Genomic DNA, 24,167 nt, shown 5'->3' on the forward strand with positions numbered 1-24,167 from the left:
AATTGCACACTGCAAACTGCTGTGCTTCAATCAGAATGCAGTGACATGTATACTGTGTGCCATGTGCCATCAGCACTCAAGAGTCAGGACACGTATACTGTGTGCCACATGCCATCAGCACTGTCAGGACATGTATACTGTGTGCTATGTGACATCAGCACTCAGGACATGTATACTGTGTGCCACGCGCCATCAGCATTCACTGTCAGGACATACATGTGCCATCACCACTGACTCACCATCAACTACCATTAGCGGCATGACCTCACTCACCACATCCCCACCCCCCACAACTTCCACCATCACCCCCTCTATCACTGACATCTGCCCCTCCTCCCCCACACCTTCCACCATCACCCCCTCCTCTATCACCGACATCTCTCCAACCCCTTCACCTTCCTCCTCCATACACACAGATTGCCTTGAGGAGAACTGTGCAGGATAATCCAACAGAACCTCTGCTTTCTGGGAGACACTGGAGTCCACAGAGACAGCAGGGGAACAGTTGCCCACGACAACGGGCGATGCGTGAGGGCTGTCATGTTGCGTTGGTGTATCCATCAGCCCATCCCACAATGCAACACAACCGGCAGCACTCACAGGGTCGGCCATGACTATGGCCCCGGGGTCAGAGGGCATGTACATGCCCACAGCAGAGAGATCACAAAGTGTGTGTGACGTGTCCGATGCAGAGAGGGCCTGGCTTGGTGTGAAGACGATCTTCTGCATGCCTCTCTTCTCTGTGTTGATGGTAACCACCGCTTGTCTCCCCTGTGTGACCCCGTGGACGTCAGGTGACAGAGCACTGGGCACAGGTTGTCTCCCCTGCTGTGTGACACTGTAGAGGTCAGATGACAGAGCACTGGGCATAGGGGTTGTGGAGGGAGTGACGCTGAGTGGTGCAGACTGCACTGTTTCCACCCTGTCAGCAGAACCAGCACTCACACCGGCAGCCGACAGACCAGCAGGTAGGGGGTGTGCCTGACTGAGGTGTGTGTGTAGGGCTGTGTCCAGGGCAAAGCTCAATGAGCACAGCGAGCAGCGGAAGGGGAGGTGGTCCTGGTGTCTCCTGGCCATGTGCAACAGCATCAGGAAGGCACGGCGCGGCCACACCCTGTGCTCACACCAGGGGCACTGGAGCTGGGTGGTTCTACCCGCCATGGGGCAGGGCGACAGGTGAGTCCTCAGGTGGGTGTTCATGGCGCTCAGCGTCCTCAGGCCCACGCCGCAAAAAATGCAGTGCACTGGCACCGGGCTGGGCCCGGTGTTACCACGGCGACGGTGACCATGGGGCTGGACGTGGTCAGTGAACTCCGTGGGCGGGCATCGCAGGGGGCCTCTGGACTTGGTCCGCCCTGCACACACACATTGTGCTGTGGTCATCATGATATATAATGCTGAGCATCACACATTGTGCTGTTGTCATGATGATATATAACACTGGACATCACACATTGTGCTGTGATCATGATGATATATAACACTGGACAGCACACATTGTGCTGTGGTCATCATGGTATATAACACTGGACATCACACACTGTGCTGTGGTCATGATGATATATAACACTGGACAGCACACATTGTGCTGTGGTCATCATGGTATATAACACTGGACATCACACACTGTGCTGTGGTCATGATGATATATAACACTGGACATCACACACTGTGCTGTGGTCATCATGGTATATAAAATTGGACAGCACACATTGTGCTGTGGTCATCATGGTATATAACACTGGACATCACACATTGTGCTGTGGTCATGATGATATATAACACTGGACATCACACACTGTGTGTGGTCATGATGATATATAACACTGGACATCACACACTGTGCTGTGGTCATCAAGGTATATACCACCGGACATCATCCACCCTGTACATACATTGTGCTGTGGTCATCATGATATATAACATTAGACATCACACATTGTGCTGTGGTCATGACGATATATAACACTGGACATCACACACTGTTGTGAGGTCATGATGATATATAACACTGGACATCACACACTGTGCTGTGGTCATCATGGTATATAACACTGGACATCACACACTGTACTGTGGTCATGATGATATATAACACTGGACAACACACACTGTAGTGAGGTCATGATGATATATAACACTGGACATCACACATTGTGCTGTGGTCATCATGATATATAACATTAGACATCACACATTGTGCTGTGGTCATGACGATATATAACACTGGACATCACACACTGTGCTGTAGTCATGATATATAACATTGGACAACACACATTGTGCTGTGATCATCATGGTATATAACACTGGACATCACACACTGTGCTGTGGTCATGACGATATATAACACTGGACATCACACATTGTGCTGTGGTCATGATGATATATAACACTGGACATCACACAGTGCGCTGTGGTCATCATGGTATATAACATTGGACATCACGCACATTGTGCTGTGGTCATCATGGTATATAACAATGGACATCACACATTGTGCTGTGGTCATCATGATATATAAAACTGGACAACACACACTGTAGTGAGGTCATGATGATATATAACATTGGACATCACACACTGTGCTGTGGTCATGACGATATATAACACTGGACATCACACACTGTGCTGTGGTCATGACGATATATAACACTGGACATCACACACTGTGCTGTGGTCATGATGATATATAACACTGGACATCACACACTGTGCTGTGGTCATGATGATATATAACACTGGACATCACACACTGTGCTGTGGTCATGATGATATATAACACTGAACATCACACATTGTGCTGTGGTCATGATGATATATAACACTGAACATCACAAATTGTAATGTGGTCATGATGATATATAACACTGAACATCACAAACTGTAATGTGGTCATGATGATATATAACACTGAACATCACAAACTGTAATGTGGTCATGATGATATATAACACTGAACATCACAAACTGTAATGTGATCATGATGATATATAACACTGGACGCCACACAGTGTGCTGTGATCATGATGATATATAACATTGGACATCACACAGTGTGCTGTGGTCATCATGGTATATAACATTGGACATCACACACTGTGCTGTGGTCATGATGATATATAACACTGGACATCACACATTGTGCTGTAGTCATGATGATATATAACACTGGACATCACACATTGTGCTGTGGTCATGATGATATGTAACACTGGACATCACACACTGTGCTGTGGTCATGATGATATATAACACTGGACATCACACACTGTAGTGAGGTCATGATCATATATAACACTGGACATCACACACTGTGCTGTGGTCATGATGATATGACATATATAACACTGAACATCACAAATTGTACTGTGGTCATGATGATACAGAACACTGGACATCACACATTGTGCTGTGGTCATGATGATATATAACACTGAACATCACAAATTGTAATGTGGTCATGATGATATATAACACTGAACATCACAAACTGTAATGTAATCATGATGATATATAACACTGGACATCACACATTGTGCTGTGGTCATGATGATACAGAACACTGGACATCACACATTGTGCTGTGGTCATGATAAATAACACTGGACATCACACACTGTAGTGTGATCATGATGATATATAACACTGGACATCACACAGTGTGCTGTGGTCATGACGATATATAACACTGGACATCACACATTGTGCTGTGGTCATGATGATATATAACACTGGACATCACACATTGTGCTGTGGTCATGATGATATATAACACTGGACATCACACATTGTGCTGTGGTCATCATGGTATATAACATTGGACATCACACAATGTGCTGTGGTCATGATGATATATAATACTGGACAACACACACTGTAGTGTGGTCATGATGATATATAACACTGGACATCACACACATTGTGCTGTGGTCATCATGATATATAACATTGGCACTAAATGACATTATAAGCCTAGAGCTATCTTAAATGACCTTTCCACTCTCCACTGCGATCAATAAATGCTGAGCGTGTTGCTGTGCTCATGAGCAGAAGTATTTTCCAGGTGAGTGGTTCACGTGAACAGTGCGTGTCAACAATCACGTCTGACCCAGTTTCTTCTCAGTTACAAGGCTGATAACAGATTTAGATGAATGGGCCTGATTGGGGCTATATAATGTTCTGAATTCAGACAGTTTTAAACTCTTTGTGCTTTCCAGGATTTGTTTACAAGTCATAAGTGTGTGCAAATTTCAAACAAAAATTATGGATACTTTCATCATCTCTCTGGATGATGGCATAAGAAGGGTAGGCAGAAGTTTTGTATTTCGTCCCCAACTAACTCGTTATGTTTCTGACTAGTTTGGATATATTTCCAGTTCAAAACTTCTAGCATTGTATTTTTTTGGCGATTTTATTTCTTACCCATACAAATGGGCCGTCTGTAGGGAAAATCAGGGGAGTGAACTCACAATACTGAGTGAGGTTGTTTTTTTTAAGTTCTAAAAATAAAAACTTCAAAAATTTTCAAAATAAAACGAGGAGAAACACTTACGCAGTTTCTGATTACTTTGACAAGCCGCACAACGTTGAACTAAATAAGTCACTGATGAGACAAAAACACCACTGGTCCTGTCATATGCTCTACTCTACCCATGTTTCATGAAGTATTGTTAAAATAAAAACAATACAAAAAAAATAGTGGATTAAAGTTAAAAACAGTACAGTTTTTGCTTAAAAACATCTGATAAAAGAAAGGAAGCGATATCATGAAAGATGTCCAGTCTATGTAAGTCAATACAAATATCAACAAAAGAAAAAATTTTTTCGATGCACTGACTTGCTATAAATTATAACAGGTTCTCTCTGTGTGAGTGGGAAGTGTTTGTGCTTGCATGCAAGCAAGAGAGTGTGCACGCATGCATGCGTGTATACTGCAACTCCTTTTCACTGAGCACCACCAACGACAGTAACTGTCCCTTACATTTGGGTGGTGTAGATGCAAGGGCGCGGGTGTTGTCAGTGTCCCCAGGTCTGTGACCACTTCTGTGTTCCTGCACACAGCATGTCGCAACACCATCATGTCACTCTCTGAGCGTCCACTGGTCTTTATTCTAACAACAGTACACTTACCCTTCTTTGATCAAACTGATGTACCATAAGTTGTACTTGAATGCATGTATAAATACATACATGTGTTACTTCAGTTAAAATACAACTTCATTATCTGTAAATTTACATAAAATTGTCTTTTGGCTCCTGTATATATATCTGCTTTATATATGTTTACATGTTTAATGTTAAAGTCATTCTATGAACATGACAATGAATCAAAATATGCATCAGAAAAGAAAATGGGGAAAATAGGATGGAGGACCCATTGAAAATAAAAGAAAGAAAGAAAAGAAGAGGATGTGGGGAATATGTCAGGTTGTAGGACCCAGAAAAAAACGGCATCACAATAACTGAAGTAATAAAATAAATGTTGACCAGGTAAGAAAACCATGTGTCATTTTCACTGAAATAAATTATGAAAAAGTAACATTGATTTCTTGCTGTACATTAACTCATCACATTCATTTCTTGCTGTACATTAACTCATCTCATTCATTTCTTGTCGTACATTAACTCATCACATTCATTTCTTGCTGTACATTAACTCATCACATTCATTTCTTGCTGTACATTAACTCATCACATTCATTTCTTGCCGTACATTAACTCATCACATTCATTTCTTGCTGTACATTAACTCATCCACTCAGATATATACACAGCCAATCACCCCTCCCTCCCCTCTTTCACACATACACATGTATGTCAGTATACACTGGCAACAACAGCACAACAGCCATGCTACATATCATGAAGAAAGTGTCAGGTTAATTAAACCCTCACAGGTTACTGTATATGCCACAAGCTCCCAGTCTGGGGGATGTGAAAAAGTCAATCTTTTTTATCATAGCTATCATTGTCATAATTTATGTAGCACATGCCAAAGCGTTTCACATTAACACATCAGTCAGACACAGGCAAAACAAGAACACACACACCACACAGACAGACAGACAGACAGACGGACGCACCTGTTTATGACAGCGCAGGTGCTCCCTGGTGTGGAATGCGGCGTCACACAAACGACAGAGGAAGGGGCAGGCGGTGTTGTCTCCGTGCGCCACACTCATGTGTTTGGCGCGGGTGTCCTTGGTGACAAACACCAGGGGGCAGTGCGCACAGGGCACCACCTCACAGTCGTGCACCAGCGTGGCGTGAGCTCTCAGCTCGCTCTCCCTGTGGAAGTGGATCTGTCCACACCAGAGAAGGTTCCATTGCCGTTGGTCATTTCATTAACTGATCACAATAACTGGCTGACATTCTATTGCCACTGATCATTTCATTAACTTATCACAGTAACTGATGTTCTACTGCCATTGGTTTTTTCATTATCTATTCACAGTAATAGACTGATGTTCTACTGTCACTGATGGTTTCATTAACAAACCACAATAACAGACTGACGTTATATTGCCGTTAATTATTTCATTAACTAATCACAGCAACTGGCTGGTGTTATATTGCTGTTGACTATTTCATTAAATAATCACAATAACTGACTGATGTTCTATTACAGTTTATTTCATTAAGTTATCACAAAAACTGGCTGATGTTCTACTGCAACTGATCACAGTTCATGAACTAATCACAGTAACTGGCTGGCTTCTTTATAAACTCACTTCATTTACTTTACCAGGATTCTTTTTCTTTTTTTCCTCATTAACCCCTTGAGCCCTGACCACTGCTTTACCGGTGGTAGAGAAAAATGACATAATGCCTAGCCACCGGTTGAGGGGTGCGTAAACACTTGTGTCATGTTTTGCTATTGGTTGACTTATATTGAAGAGCCAATCAGAAAAACTGCAATATTCTGATGTCAGCGAATGTAGTACCAACATGGCCGCGCCTTTTCACTGTGTTTTGTGCATATGCTTTGGATAAAAAAGATTGATTTCTACCATGAAGCATGCAGAGTGTCAACCTGACACGCCTTCTCTGATCAACTGATTCTGCATGCTCAGATTCATTTTCAACATCACTATCTGTAGCAAAATCATCCGATTCTAATTCCACCTCACTATCAGAGTAATCATTGTCGTACTCTACTTCCGATAAATCATCAAGCATATCAATTACTTGCTGTGTTGTGTACAGTTGTTTTCTCGCATGTTTTGTCCCTGATTTCTGCCCTGACGGGCCAGGTTGAGACTCTGCACGCTTCAAGTGTTTACGCACCGCTCAACCGGTGGCTAGGTATTATGTCATTTTTCTCTACCACCGGTAAAGCGGTGGTCAGGGCTCAGAGGGTTTAATACCAATTATTTGCAAATTTTGGCTCAGGAGCTCAGGCAGAAGGGTTAAAATTGCTCAGGAACTCGGGGCTCAAAGGGTTAATTGTATGCTATCTTTTACTGTTCTGCTTGCAATGTGTATGTATCACACACACCTCACAACTTTCTCGCAATTTCTCTGAGATAACAAAGTGACTGTGATTCTCAATGTGTTTCTGGTGAGTGTGCATGTGTATTCAATATTTACATTGTGGATTGTTGGTGTCTCGGCATGATATGGCATAGTATTGACACAGCAAATGTTTGACCCTTTGGGCATCTTTTCCAAGATTATAATAAATGTCAATGATCAAACTTAATTCAGTAAGCTAATTCAACTTCATCTCTTTGTAACAAGTCCCCCAGACTAAAGCTAGTCAGTGAACAAACCAAAGCTTCATGAGGTTTAAACAAAACTGGACAATAAACAATTTCCCCCAAACACTTTTCTTAGCTCTCTTAACTCACTCAGTACGGCCAGTCCTCACTTCTCCTCAACACAGACCCCTCAGATGTCCTGTGGGTGTCTGAATGACCCAACCTTTAGCTTCCGTCGTCAGAATTGTGGTATTCTTTGTCAACATTCACCTCTTCAGTATAAGAGCCTTCCGCTTGCAATATTTTGATGATGGTAACTGGGGTGAAACGCTGTTAACGTTGTCTCTTTCGCCGTTCGTATGGAGAGAGTTAATCCTGTTCAGCCTGCTTGTCTAGTCCTTCACCCTGTGGTTTTCTTCTTGTAGTAAGCTGTGTGATACTGTGCCACAACATCAGTGCAGTCAACTTCAAACTGACAGTCATGTTTATCAGTACCTGAGGCACATATCCATGGACACTTTGACCCTTTCTTGTTTTTCATTTTTAAAAAGTCCAAATTATTATCTTGCTGCATTTAGAAATAAACCTATCATTCTGCACAGATAGCTGCCTTTGATAGACTGTTCATCAGTAATCATAATTCAGTTTTTAGATTAACTTCATGCTTCTAACCCATTTTTTAGAGTATTCACAACTCTATCATACTCTTTATCATACTTCATCAAAATTGTACTTATTTTTCCAAGACCTCGTAATTTAATTTGCATTGCAGTAAAAAGTGGTAGTTGTCATAACCAAGTCATGTCACCTATGCTTCCAGTTTACCTGACAGGTACTTGTCACAACAAAGTCATGTTACCTATGCTTCCAGCTTACCTGACAGACTTCACAGAGGGCAGGAAGGGTGACAGGTGAGGAATCCAGCAGGTCTGAGTGTGGTGCGCCGTGACAGGAGACCAGGTGTGCCTTGAGGTGGTACTGGTTGGACAGCAGGAAGGTGTGAGGACAAAGGGGACACTTCACCTGGCTGTCCTTCTTCAGTGACTGCAGGTAGAGCTGGTGCTGGGGCCAGGTGTTAAAGGCAGTGTGCGCCTTCTTCACGTGTTTATACAGCATGAGGGCTGTGTGGAACATCTTCAGGCAGTAGCGACACATCCTGGCTGACACCAACATTGCCTCTTCCTCGTTCTCTATCACCACGTCCCCTGTCACACTTTGCTTCAGTATCACTTCTTCCTCGTTCTCTATCACCACATCCCCTGTAACACCTTGCTTCAATATCGCCTCTTCCTTGTTCTCTGTCACCATGTCCCCTGTCACACCTTGCTTCCCCATGCAGACAGTGGTGTCTCCTTTCTTCTGTTCTGTGTCACTGACAGTGGTGTCACATTTCTCCTGTTCTGGCGGACTGACAGTGGTGTCACATTTCTCCTGTTCTGTGTTACATTTCTCCTGTTCTGACTGTCTGACAGTGACCATGTCCACCTCTACTGCACCACTGTCAGTGACGATGCCTTGTGACCGACAGAAGCAACGGCTGTCCACAGCACCGCTGTCGGTGATGACGCCTTGTTGTGACAGGCAGCAGCGACGGCTGTCCGCTGTCATGTGATCCCAGGGCTGAAGCCTGGTGCCACGCAAACCCTCAACTGTTCTCTCCTCACACACACTTCTCACCGTTTCCCTTTCTTTGTCCACTGTTGATTGGCTCATTTGCAAAACACTGTTTTTGTCCACTGTTGACCGGTTCATTTGCAAAACACTATCTTTGTCCACTGTTGACTGGTTCATTTGCAAAACAATCTTGGTGACCGTTTGTTTTCTGTTTGCTGTATCCCCCTTAAACAACAAGCTGAGGTTTTGATCGTCAGCTGTGTGTGACGTGTGAGGATAACATGACTGACACTGGAGCATGGGTGTGTTCTGTCTGCAGCTCCTCCTGGCCTTGACCTTGCGGGCAGGGGTGTGAGGCGACCCCGTGGGGGTGACCACCACCTCCCTCACCACAGGGATGTCACCGGCCTCCACCCGCACCGGCTGGCACCGCCTGGCTGTCAGGGCTAAACACAGGTGTGGCCCAACACACAGGCAGCACACACACACATACATACACACACACACACACACACATACAGCACACACACACAGCACACGCACACACAAAACACTCTGAGTCAGGTGCTGTATATCTTTGTTCCTGGTCACAACCACACTGTTTCTTTTTGTAGCCTTTACATGAAAAAAACATATCATAGTTTACTGGGAGAGCAGGAAGTGTGTGTTGACAGGTGAGTTGCAGAATGTGGGGTTAGCTCTGTTCATGGTGGCTGCATGTTTTCATCACAGCACTCAACTGGTGACAAAAGAGAGAGAGGACTGGGAGCAACAGTCCCCTCTGGTGGTTCCCCTCCCCTCTAGTAGTTTCCCTACCCTCTGGTAGTTCCCTTCTAGTAGTTCCCCTCCCCTCTGGTGTTCCTCATAGTTCCCATCCCCTCTGGTAGTTTCCCTACCCTATGGTAGTTCCCTTCTAGTAGTTCCCCTCCCCTCTGGTGTTCCTCGTAGTTCCCATCCCCTCTGGTAGTTTCCCTACCCTTTGGTAGTTCCCTTCTAGTAGTTCCCCTCCCCTCTGGTAGTTCCCATCCCCTCTAGAAGTTCCCCTCCCCTCTGGTAGTTCCCCTCCCCTCTGGTTGTTCCCATCCCCTCTGGTAGTTCCCCTCTAGTAGTTCCCCTCCCCTCTGGTAGTTCCCCTCTGGTAGTTCCCTTCCCCTCTGGTTGTTCTCTAGTAGTTCCCCTCCCCTCTGGTAGTTACTCTCTAGTAGTTCCCCTCCCCTCTGACAGTTCCCCTTTAGAAGTTCCCCTCCCCTTGAGTGGTTCCTCTGGTATTTCCCATCCACTCTGGTAGTTTCCCTCTGGTAGTTCCCATCCACTCTGGTAGTTTCCCTCTGGTAGTTCCCCTCTAATAATTCCCTTCCTTTCTGGTGGTTCTTCTGGTAGTTCCCCTCTGGTGTTTCCCCTCCTCTCTGGTGGCTGCCCTCCCCTCTGATGGTTCCCGTCTGGTAGTTCCCCTCCCCTCTGGTAGTTCCCCTCCCCTCTGGTGGTTCCCTTCTGGTAGTTCCCCTCCCCTCTGGTGGTTCCCTTCTGGTAGTTCCCCTCCCCTCTGGTAGTTCCCTTCTGGTGGTTCCCCTCCCCTCTGGTAGTTCCCTTCTGGTGGTTCCCCTCCCCTCTGGTAGTTCCCCTCCCCTCTGGTAGTTCCCTTCTGGTGGTTCCCCTCCCCTCTGGTAGTTCCCCTCCACTCTGGTGTTTCAAAGGTGTTAGGAACACTCTCAGTTTCACCTACAGTTCATGTCTATAATTTGTAAACAGTGGATGTACACTTGGAAACAATGAATATATGCATATATGCAATAACTTCTCTGTTGCTGAAGGGGATATGGTGAAGTGACCAGGTGTATGTCTGACTGTTGTGATGTCAGTGTCACAAGTGGAAAGGTTTGTAAAACCTTTAGAAATGATGAGTGCTGTGGATCTGGGGTAAGTTTTAACCAGAACTGGATGTGTTTTTTCAAAGCAAACCACATTTATATTCATATTTGCTTCTTTTTAAAAAAAAATCATTAATTATGTAAGGAACTTGATGTGTACAAGGGAGTTAAATAATGGGGGGGGGGGGGTAACTTTAATTCAGCAGAGGCGTCTATTGGACTTTGTGTGAACTTGTGGGAAAGGTTGAGCATGTTTGTTGAAAACAAACTCACCCCTCCACAGAACATTACCTTGTTGACAACACATAACCCACCCCCACCCCCTGTCCCTCTATCCCCCCCCTCCAGAAAACATTACCTTGCTGATAACACACACACACACACCTCCACAGAACATTACCTAGCTGATAACACATACATCCCCCCCCCCTCCTCCAGAAAACATTATCTTACTGATAACACACACACACACCTCCACAGAACATTACCTTGCTGATAACACACTCACACACACACCTCCAGAAAGCATTTCCTTGCTGATAATATACACACACTTCCACAGAACATTACCTTGCTGATAATACACACACACACACACACACACACACACACACACACAAACCTCCAGAAAATATTACCGTGCTGAAAACACACACCTCCAGAAAACGTTACTATGCTGATAGCACACACACACACACACAAAAAACACACAAAAAAAACAACCCATTACCATGCTGACAGCACAAACAAACACACACACACACACACACCTCCAGAAAACATTATCTTGCTGATAAAACACACACACCTCAAGAAAACATTACCTTGCTGATAGCGCGCGCACACACACACACACACACACCTCAAGAAAACATTACCTTGCTGATAACAGACACACACACACTTCAAGAAAGCATTACCTTGCTGATGACGCTGCTGTTGTATCTCCCTACACCTGATAGTGACTGTCAACACATCATCCAGTGTCCTGGCAATGGGCATGCCCTCCTGTTCCACACAGCACAGATAACATGCCTCTTGTTACATCAAGTTGTAACAAAGCACATGTAACACACCTCTTGTTACATCAAGTTGTAACAAAGCACATGTAACACACCTCTTGTTGCATGTAACACAGCACAGGTAACACACCTCTTGTTACACTGTTGTAACACAGCACAGGTAACACACCTGTTACATTAAGTTGTAAGACAGCACATGTAACACACCGCTTGTTTTATGTAACACAGCACATTACATTGTTACAATGAGTTGCAACACAGCACATGTAACACATCTCTTGTTGCATGTAACACAGCGCAACACATCACCTGATACATGTAATAGTAATGCACAGAACAATAACACTTGTAATGCAGAACAACACACCACTTGTTACATGCAATGCACAGCACAATACACCACTTGTAATACAGAACAACACACCACTTGTTACATGTAACAAAGAGCACAGCTGTTCATCTAACACACAGCAAAATATGCCACTTGTTACTTGTATCACAGCATAATATACAAACTGTCATATGTAACACACAGAATAAAATACTTATGTGTAACACACAGCACAACACACAACACCTAACACACAATACAACAATTACAACACACCAAACCACTTGTTACATATAAAACATAGTACAACACACCACTTGTTACATATAACACACAGTACAACACACCACTTGTTACATGTAACACACCACACCACTTCCTACCTGTAACAAACAGCACAACATGGCACTTGTAACACTATACAACATACCATTTGTAACATGCAACACATTACACCACTTCTTACATGTAACAAACAGCACATCTCAGCACTAATAACACAAAGGTCAATATAGTGCATTGGTTCAAATCACAGCTCAGTCACCAGTATTTTCTCCCCCTCCACTAGACCTTGAGTGGTGGTCTGGACGCCAGTCATTCGGATGAGACGATAAACTGAGGTCCCGTGTGCAGCATACACTCAGCGCATGTAAAATAACCCATGGCAACAGTCTGTACAAAAATCAACTTCAATAGGAAAAGCAAATAAAGGAAATTTTTTTTTAATTTGTGGTGCTCTCAGTGTAGCAACATGCTCTCCTTGGGGAGAGCAGCCCGAATTTCACACAAAGAAATCGGCTGTGACAAAAAAGAGAAATACAAATACAAAGATCACTTATAACATGTAACACGCATTATGGATAGGCCAAACCACTTCATAGGAAATTTTCTATCTAAAATTACGTTTAAATAACATACTTACCGTGACCCAACTAGTGCAGACTCCAGCAGGGGTCTGACATTCCTGTCCTGTGCAAACTACTATCTGCCTATGCGGAGAAAACAAAAGTAACTACAGCCGATAACCTCCCGGAAGTAGGTAACCTCCCCTTTGTCCCGCTGGCTAGTGCCCTCTTTTGACAGCAATAAGAAAAATTAACATGTGGTCATGCAGCCCACAATGTAAATATAAAATGCACACTTAACAGAAATATGTTCAGTATTCAAACAGATAACATAAATTACACTGACACATAAAAGAAAACTTAACTTACCTCATACATCTCTAATTCAAGAACAACTAAATGTCATACACAAAAACAATAAAAGCATTTTCAAAAAAAATCCAAACAAAAAGAACCAAGGGTGTTAAAACCATAGAAAATAACAAATACCATATTTCACGGACTAAAAGCGATACATTTTTCCCCCGACTAAGAACTGTATCATATCAAGGTTGACATTTGAATCCAGAAGTATGCAAGAGCACATTATAGAGAAAGTCAAAGAAGCTGTCAAAAAATCTATTTCGTTCTGGCAATCATCCCTGGTGTAATAACAAAGTTAATGCAGCCACTGGATATTTCTGTCAACAATACATATATTGACAGGGGTTGGTGGAACAACAAAGTAACTGCAGCCACTGGATATTTCTGTCCACAATACATATACTGGCAATGTGCACAGCAGACTCCACACTGTCATTTGCTCCTTCCCACGCCTGTCCTTCCAGTTCCGCACACGGAAACTTAACGATGGCTTACCCACATTCACAATGGTCGGTAGCTTAACTTCATTTGGCATTTGTCCTTTGCAAATTAAAAGGATTTCTGTACAAATCAATTAGCATTATGCATTTGTCCTTTGCAAATTTAAAGGATTTCTTTACAAATCAGTTAGCATTGTGTAATTGTCCTTTGCAAATTTAAAGGATTTCTTTACAAATCAGTGAGCACAGCGCCATCGTTCAGTTGAAAACTGTGGAACTTCCACATAAATTTACCCCAGTGAATACAGGAACATGACATAAACCATGTCAGTTTACTGTGAACGAAGATGATGATAATTAAGTGGGTTTTTTTTCTTTCTGTCTTGTTTTCTTTTCATATTTGATATAGCTACAAACAATGAAAGACTGGGTCCTACCATTCCTGCCTTGGGCCATGCTAGAGGAGGGAGAGGGAGAGCCGAGAAGGGGCTTTGAGTTGCTCCCCTTGATGGGCACCAGTATTTTGGGCGTCCCGGTCGTGTTGTCCAGCAGTTTGAAGGGTCCCATCAACACCTTGTTCTGGGGCTGAAATTCCAAACCCACCTTAGTCACTGACACAGCCACCAATACCTCTCTCGCTGCCTGAAAGTTGTACCTTACATCTAATGTGTGGCTAAAATCTGTCTGAACGAAGCTGTGAACTGGAAATGTATCGTATTGATGTTGACATCTGAACCCAGAAGCAAGCAAGCGCACATCATAGAGCAAGTCAAAGAAGCTGTCAATAGTTTTCACTCCGTTCCAACCATCATCCCCAGTGGAACCACCATGTTACTCTAGCCACTGGATATTTCTGCCATCTGATGCTTTAAGCCACACCTATAGCGTTTGTGGTAACAGCAGATGTCCGAGGGAGACCATTCTTTCACAGAAACTGGAAACTTCACTAGGCATCACAGCATGAAGTCTATCAGTGGGTGTTACAGGCATGCCTACCCCCATATTTGCTTTTCAGGAACAACACATATTAGAATCAGGGACAGGGTATTATCTTCAGGAACATCTCAGCAAACATGCAACAGTCGTCTGACAGCCAGAAGCAGTGGTAAACGTGTAAAAAATGTAGGCTTACCTTTATTTACACTTTAAAACTGTTCGGACAGTTCCGGCTTTTCATGAAGTGGCTTCAATAATATTCCACAGCATTTCCGTAAGTCTTAATGAGGTGTTTTTTCAGCAAAGCCATCTAAGGGTACACTTGTACCCACTAGATACTTTGGGGGGGAAAAAGTAAATATCTGTATTTCCAGGACACCCTGTCCATTTTATCAATTTTCCAGGACAAATACAGGCCCTCAGTAATGGTAGGCATGCCTGGTTTTATCAGACTGGCAACAAGTTTCCCCAAAAAACAATCAAGAACAGATTCAAAGAGGCCAAGATCAAGAAAGCCATCATGCAGGCAGATGACATAAATATCCAAAATTCCAGTGATGATGTCAAAACCTCGTCATCCACCAGTGGTGAAAATGAAGACATGGTGGACACAACCATCGGCCCATCACTGCATACCCTGCACTCTTCAGCAATTCTGAGGAATCAGACTTTTCCTAATTTTCAGCAGATGACAGTGCCATGTGAATGTGACAGTGTCTTCAGCTTGATTGCAGATTGATTGCCCAACCATGGATGATGTCTGTCTAATCTCTGATGAAGTTTGCTTTGAAGTTAATCTTTTTCGGTTTTTCATGTACCTTATAATGTGCTGCACCCTGTGTACTGTTAAAATCAAAGTTTTCCAAAATTGTGGGGGGTGCACCTAACAATATGAAGCAATTTGTAGTCCGTGAAATACAGTAGTCATTAATAAACATCTTGGTAAAATTATGCAGACTATTGTAGATCTGCATATCATATATCAAACACTTGATCCTTCATTAACAGAAGTAACCTTGACTTGTGAATTCAAAGTAAAAGAGCAATATATAAATTAAATAACACATAAAACAACTATAACAATACATGATAAACACTTGTAACAGAATAATTTATGATAAAAACAAGAAAACATTTTTGTATTACTCTTTTTGTCACAACAGATTTCTCTGTGTGAAATTCAGGCTGCTCTCCCCAGGAAGAGCGTGTCGCTACACTGACAGCACCACCGTTTACGTTTTTTTCTTTTTTTTTTCTTTTTTTGTATTTTTTAATGCCTGCAATTTTATTTGTCTTCCTATCAAAGTGGATTTTTCTACAGAATTTTGCCAGGGACCTTTTTGTTGTCGTGGGTTCTTTTACATGTGCTGAATGCATGCTGCACACAGGACCTTGGTTTATCGTCTCGTCCGAATGACTAGCGTCCAGACCACCACTCAGGGTCTAGTGTAGGGGGAGAAAATACTGGCAACTGCCGGTGTGAGTTGAACGAGTGAGCTCAGATTCTCTCGCTTCCTATGCGGACGCGTTACCTCTAGGCTAACACTCTACTTTCTAATGAACTTTCCACATTACAAAAGAAATCACACACACAAACATGCACGCAGTGAAAAATGTGGAGTGATGGGTTAATGGTAACATCTCCACCAAAGAAGCCAGAGAAACTGAGCGCACTGGTTTGAATCCCAGTCTCCAGTGTTTTCTCCCTCTCCACCAGTCCTTGAGCGGTGGTCTGGACGCTAGTCAACTGGATAAGATGATAAACCGAGGTCCCATGAGCAGCATGCACTTACTGTACATAAAATATCCAGCTGATACAAAAGGGGTTCCACTAGCAAAATTCTGTAGAAAAATCCACATTGACAGGAAAACACACATTGCTGGCAGAAAAAAGAAAAGAAAAAAAAGGGGATGGCCTCTTACTGTAGCAATGTTGCACTGTCCTTGTGGAGAACAGCCTGAATATCACACAGAGAAATCTGTTGATACAAAAGAATAACAAACACAACACAATACAAAACAAAATGATACAGTCTCCCCGCCCCCCAACCCAATCCCTCCACCACAACTGTTGTCATCACTGACCTTGGTGAGGGCAAGAGACGGCTGATCCAAGGGGCGTAATCCTCCAGCAGCTTTGGTGTTGTGTCCTCTGATGGTGACCAGACTGCTACCGTCCCCCTCCTCCACCCTCTCAACCCTGTCACATTGTCACAGCACACTGGCAACACACCACCTTCACCCTGTCACAACACACCGACAAGACACCACCTCCACCCTGTCACATTGTCACAGCACACTGACAACACATCACCTCCACCCTGTCACATTATCACAGCACACTGACAACACACCACCTCCACCCTGTCACATTATCACAGCACACTGACAACACACCACCTCCACCCTGTCACAGCACACTGACAACACACCACCTCCACCCTGTCACATTATCACAGCACACTGACAACACACCACCTCCATCCTGTCACTGTCACAGCACACTGACAACACATCACCACCCTCCACCCTATCACGTTGTCACAACACACCGACAACACACCACCTCCACCCTGTCACATTGTCACAGCACACTGACAACACACCACCTCCACTCTGTCACAGCACACTGACAACACATCACCCTCCACCCTGTCACGTTGTCACACCACAATGACAACACACCACCTCCACCCTGTCACATTATCACAGCACACTGACAACACACCACCTCCACCCTGTCACATTGTCACAGGACATTGACAACACACCACCTCCACCCTGTCACATTATCACAGCACACTGACAACACACCACCTCCACCCTGTCACATTGTCACAGCACACTGACAACACACCACCTCCACCCTGTCACATTGTCACAGCACACTGACAACACACCCTCTCCACCCTGTCACACAGACAGATGAGTGGAGCACTTACCTGGCATCAATGTGCTGAGACAGACACTGAGACAGACACACACACACACATAGGTAAGTGGAGCAATACCTGGCATCAATGTGCTGAGACAGACAGACAGACAGGTGAGTGGAGCACTTACCTGGCATCAATGTGTTCAGACAGACAGACAGATGAGTGGAGCACTTATTTGGCATCAATGTGCTCAGACAGACAGACAGACTGACAGACAGGTGAGTGGAGCACTTATCTCGCACCAATGTGCTGAGACAGACAGAAAGACAGGTGAGTGGAGCACTTACCTGGCATCAATGTGCTGAGACAGACAAACAGACAGGGGAGTGGAGCCCTTATCTGGCATCAATGTGCTGAGACAGACAGACAGGTGAGTGGAGCACTTATCTGGCATCAATGTGCTCAGACAGACAGATGAGTGGAGCACTTACCTGGCATCAATGTGCTGAGACAGACAGACAGGTGAGTGGAGCACTTACCTGGCATCAATGTGCTCAGACAGACAGGCAGACAGACAGGGGAGTGGAGCACTTATCTGGCATCAATGTGCTCAAACAGACAGGTGAGTGGAGCACTTACCTGGCATCAATGTGCTGAGACAGACAGACAGGTGAGTGGAGCACTTATATGGCATCAATGTGCTGAGACAGACAGACAGACAGGTGAGTGGAGCACTTATCTGACATCAATGTGCTGAGACAGACAGACAGACTGACAAACAGTCAAAATGAGTGGAGTATTTACCTGGCATCAATGTGCTGAGACAGACAGACAGACAGGTGAGTGGAGCACTTATCTGGCATCAATGTGCTGAGACAGACAGACAGACTGACAGTCAGATGAGTGGAGCACGTACCTGGCATCAATGTGCTGAGACAGACAGACTGACAGACACACAGACAGATGAGTGGAGCACTTACCTGGCATCAATGTGCTGCGACAGACAGACAGGTGAGTGGAGCACTTATCTCACATCAATGTGCTGAGACAGACAGACTGACAGACAGACACACAGACAGATGAGTGGAGCACTTACCTGGCATCAATGTGCTCAGACACACAGACTGACAGATGAGTGGAGCACTTATCTCACATCAATGTGCTGAGACAGACAGACTGACAGACAGACACACAGACAGATGAGTGGAGCACTTACCTGGCATCAATGTGCTCAGACACACAGACTGACAGATGAGTGGAGCACTTACCTGGCATCAATGTGCTCAGACACACAGACAGACAGATGAGTGGAGCACTTACCTGGCATCAATGTGCTCAGACAGACAGACAGATGAGTGGAGCACTTATCTGGCATCAATGTGCTCAGACAGACAGACAGACAGACACATGAGTGAGCCCTTACCTGGCATCAATGTGCTGAGACAGACTGATGGGCTTGACCAGAGTTTTCAGGGCACGTGACGAGGGGGCGTTCTTGTCATACACCAGGTTTGTGTAGTCGTGGTCTGTCCTGCGGGGATCCCCTAGTAGGAACAAAATCACGATATCAGTCATAACAGTTATAGCAATCATCACAATCACAACAAAGCCAATTTTACCCATATACCATTAACACCATTCTCATTACACTTTCCAACATATGAAGACATAAATAAGGAATAAGAAGCAACAACAAGCACACAAGCAATGGGGATTCACTTGCAGTCCATGAAAGGCTATGACTTTCAAACTAGGATATAAGATTGTACTGGCTCTTAGTGCTACAGCCTAGGGGGCAGCTGCCCTATAGGAACAACTCCGACACCAATTGTCCTCGAGTCCTCTTGGCCGAGAGAGTTGGGATGTAACTTAGGAATGACACTCTCCACTACTGTCAAGTTCTAGCCCAGATAGTAGATCTATAGCTTAAGTATGTTCACACACCTGGTGGGTAGCTTTACATGGTTTGGCCTTTGTCCTTTGCAAATTTAAAGGATTTCTTTACAAACCAATAAGCACAGTGCCATTGAAAACTGAAAACTGGAAATTCCACACATATGTGTAAAACAGTGAGTACAGGAACATGACACCAACCATGTTATTTGATTGTAAATGGAGATGATAAATGAAATTGTTTTTATTTTATTCTAAAATTTGATACAATGACAATGAAACACAGGGTCCTACCATTGTCTTGGGCCGTGCTGGGGGAGGGGGTGGAGGAAGTGCGGGGGAGGGAAAAGGGTTTGGAGTTTCCCCCCTTGTTGGGCACCAGTATCTTAGGCATCCCTGGCCTGTGGTCCAGCAGTTTGAAGGGTCCAACCAACACCTTGTTCTGGGGCTGTGTCTGAATCACACATCGTTATTTGTGTCACAATTATACTGCAGTCTTTATAGTTACTGACATAATTACACTTCTGTCTTTATAGTGAATGACACAATTACACTGCTGTCCTTTTTAATGTTTCCTGTGCACAGTGAGAACAATGATTTTACAAAGAACATTCCAGTCTGTACCTTTCCACTGGGCACTGCTCTAGCTCAAAATTTGTCTCTTTCAAAGTTCAAAAGGTTTTTCATGTCCCTACATGTATATGCATAAACCACAAGGAAAGGAAACTAAATTCTACAGGACTTCCAGATGTGTCCACACATGATCTGGAGGGAAAAGAGTATATTTCTGCATTGTTTTCCATACCAATATATCATCAATAACGCTGTACACTCCTCAAGGTTGAATGGGTTAAATAATTTAAATCAATGCCCTTATTCAACAATGTGCTTAATACTAATTAACTTGCATTACGGTACAATGTGCTTAATACTAATTAACTTGCATTACGGTACCTGTTAAGTACTGTAAAACATGTTCAGAAGTTAGAATTTATGGACACCACTTCACTAGTTTACCTGGCTGGTCTGTGTCACAGAACTGACAGCTGACGAGACAACAGGTAAAAAGAAACTGCCAGGAACTCCTCTCTGAGCCTTGAGGCGAGGTTGACCAGTTTGATCTGTGGTACTTGCTACAGTTGTCAGTGTCTTCCCTGCTGAAGAGTGGGAGTCAGCCACAACAGACTCCGCCGACATCAAATTTGTGTACCTCTGTCCAGATGTTTCCTTACCAGTCCTGCAGAATACAAATATCACTAAAATGTTTTCAACTCTTGTGTATATCGACATCAATTACAGCAGGCTTTTCAGCATTCAGTCTGAGGTGGTAAGTGATATTCACATTATTTTGGCACCATGAAAACCATTACTAATCTCATCATCAATGCAAATTTATCCAAAGAACTAACTGAGAATAAAAAAACCCAATAAAAATCCTTCTCTATACCTTAAAAAAAATTTTCATGTCGTATTCATAATACGGATAACGTCCAACATAAACATGATGGATGTGGGACCAGGACTCAAAAGACTCCCATTGTCTCTAGTCACTCATGAGAATGCTGTCAACCCATAAGCCCTACATTTCCACCTTACCACCACTAAAAAAAAATCAAACATAAGATTTTATATCTGGCATGTTTTTCAAGCATCAAATTGTAGTAAACTTAGTTATGATAATACTTAGTAGTGAAGCACATTTTGCTAGTATTAGTGTAGATGGTGTATTTCCTTCACCTTCACCGGTGAATGCATTCTCATGCTGACCTGCGATGGTTATCTGCACACACACACACACACACACACACACTACTAATGGTATTTCACATAAGGTCTATCACTGTATGTCAATGTTAAAGCAGAATCAGAAAATCTAAATCAGTAAATATTAGAATTATTCATTGTGACTGTGAGACTGGTTTTTGTCATCACAACAACTGCACAATACTAAATTTACTTACAGTTCTCTTAAAAATGAATGTTCATGTTGTAACACATTATGAAGCCCTCATTCTGTCACTTAACTTTCATACAAACATAATTTCTGATTCTGCTTTAACATGCGGAAACTAAAACTTAAAGGTAATCCATTCTTACTCTGACAACCTTTCCACTGGTTCAGAATTCTGTGCCATGCTTTTTCCACTCATGTCACTGACACTGGAGATTAGCTTTTCAGTATTGTTTGTCTTCACATATTTGCTAGTTGTTGCCCCTGCCAATGTGCCAGGACTTGATGACAGCCTCTTTCTGGAATGTCCAGCCTTGGACACAAACACATCAACAATATCAGTTCTTGTCAGACAGCTTGGAAATTTGCGTGGAAACGATGTCAGATGGGACGAGATCTGCTGAGTGTCTGGTTGTGACTTCCAGCACCAGATGCTGGTAGATTTACCAGTGCTGGTAACAGTGCTGTTTGTGGTCTTTGTGGTACTGCTTTCAGCAGCTATGCTCTTTGTCTTATTTGACACAAAATTTCTGCTTTTGTCTTTCTTCTGAATGGAGCTGGACACAGACTCTTCCCCTTGGGCCTGTCTAACACCCTGGCTTGTGGCTGACTGTCCGCTGGGTGATGAGTCCGCTGCTGTAACATAGTTACTTCCCCTCTGCTCTGCTTTGGCATCATGGTTACCTCCCATCCGCTCTGCTCTGGCATCATGGTCCAGTTTGTAGCTGAAGCCTGACAAGACAGACAGCATCTCCAGCCCACTCCTTTCTGACGCCATTTTTAGATTTTTTATCAGCCTGTCATATTTGGGAGCAAATCTCTTTTGTGTGTTCATACATACTTCCTGAGGTGATGCTTCACCTGTGGCGCTGTCTTTTTTGGTGTGATCTGATGTAATTCCTATGAAACCAGAACTTCCCTTAGTGCTGTATGCCAGCTTGTCTGCTTCACTAGTTGAATTGTCTTCTTTGTTGTTTGACGATAAATAATGTCCATCCATTAACAAGCTACTTGAGGAAGACCAGTTTGTGGTTGTCATTCTCTCTGGAGAAACAGCATATGCGGTTTCTGTTATTTTTGAAACATCTGTACTCTTTGAAGAAACTGTGTGGGCAATTATTCCTGCTTCTATCTGACTATGTTCTCTTATATGCTTCAGTTTTCTGATCAGTTCATCGTAATTCTTCACAACTCTCTGTTCTTTAGTCTGTGTCTGCTGTGGTGAAAGATGTGTCCTTCCATGTGGTGATGGTGATGCCCTTTCCTGTACAAGTAAACTGTATCCATGGTCTGAATTACTTATCGCTGATGTCACTTGAACACTGTCAACTGTTTCACTGTCAGCTTCAGCAGTTTTCTCTTTCTCACTTGACAGGCATGGTGCCTTCTTGAGTTTAACAGATTCCTTGTTTTGAACAGGGTTTTCTTTAGGATGACTCGATCTACCGTTCCCTTCTTCGTTATTCTGGTCAACCCCATGATCTACAACAGAGGGGTTTGAGCCACGACTCTGTGTGTCGTCTGGTTCTTGTCCTCGTGTGTCGTCTGCTTCGTTTTCACAGTCAGCTGTACTCCAATGTTGTTCGGCTTCAGGGGAGTTTTGAGACCAGCACAACTCCATGTCACATTTCTGTAAATTTTCTATCCGGCAATGAAGGATCTTTTTGCCACTAGAGAATGTGACAGGCATACGGGGAAATAATACAACAAAGTCGACCATTTTCCCCGCTTCTGAGGACACTACACGTGCTTGGAGCGACCCGTTTGTTTTGGGTCCACTTTTCTTTTCTGCTCCCATTGAAACCGAGGCTTTGTATTCACACCAAAGTTCACCATCCTCATTTTCAACAAGATCTTGACAAACCGAGAAAGGAAACACGATGTTCAATCCTTCCATAATGAAATGATAAAAAAAAGACTTTTTACACTGATTTGCACCAGATTTATCGCAATCAATTTAAAACTGTAAGAATGCAAAGCTTCGTGACGCCATCTGAAGCCTCGCTTTCGATCTACAAGGGGTAGCACTCTGTCTGAAAGCCGAGACAAGTAGAGGTAGAATAGTGGTTCTTTGATCAAGTCTGCAACCCTCTTCATGATGTCAATCATGTATATATGTTATATATGAATGCAACTTCACCCTTGATGTTGCATGCCCATACATTTTCATTCATGGACAACATTAAGTCAGTATCAGTATCAGTAACTCAAGGAAGTGTCAATGCGTTCGGAAAAATCAATATACGCTACACCACATCTCAGTGCCAACTGAGCAGATGCCTGACCAGCAGCGTAACCCAACGCGCTTAGATATACATATATATA

At 43.6% G+C, this 24,167-nt stretch overlaps 1 protein-coding gene across 1 annotated transcript in view; it reads right to left on the reverse strand.

The window, feature by feature from the left end:
• The window catches only part of LOC143288736 (uncharacterized), a 28,805-nt gene extending 4,965 nt beyond the window's left edge, over nt 1-23,840 (reverse strand). The window contains exons 1-10 of the mRNA XM_076597361.1: nt 21,989-23,840; nt 20,909-21,128; nt 20,186-20,345; nt 19,422-19,542; nt 17,208-17,322; nt 12,106-12,193; nt 8,580-9,763; nt 6,087-6,305; nt 4,985-5,054; nt 274-1,355 (exon numbers count right to left, since the gene is read on the reverse strand). Of these exons, the coding sequence (XP_076453476.1) occupies nt 274-1,355; nt 4,985-5,054; nt 6,087-6,305; nt 8,580-9,763; nt 12,106-12,193; nt 17,208-17,322; nt 19,422-19,542; nt 20,186-20,345; nt 20,909-21,128; nt 21,989-23,739 (5,010 nt within the window). The 5' untranslated portion in view covers nt 23,740-23,840. The remainder of the gene's footprint in view (nt 1-273; nt 1,356-4,984; nt 5,055-6,086; nt 6,306-8,579; nt 9,764-12,105; nt 12,194-17,207; nt 17,323-19,421; nt 19,543-20,185; nt 20,346-20,908; nt 21,129-21,988) is intronic.
• Between the last annotated feature and the right edge of the window lie 327 nt (nt 23,841-24,167).

This window comes from Babylonia areolata, chromosome 13 (genome assembly GCF_041734735.1).
Source record: "Babylonia areolata isolate BAREFJ2019XMU chromosome 13, ASM4173473v1, whole genome shotgun sequence".
NCBI classification, from domain to species: Eukaryota; Metazoa; Mollusca; class Gastropoda; order Neogastropoda; family Buccinidae; genus Babylonia; species Babylonia areolata.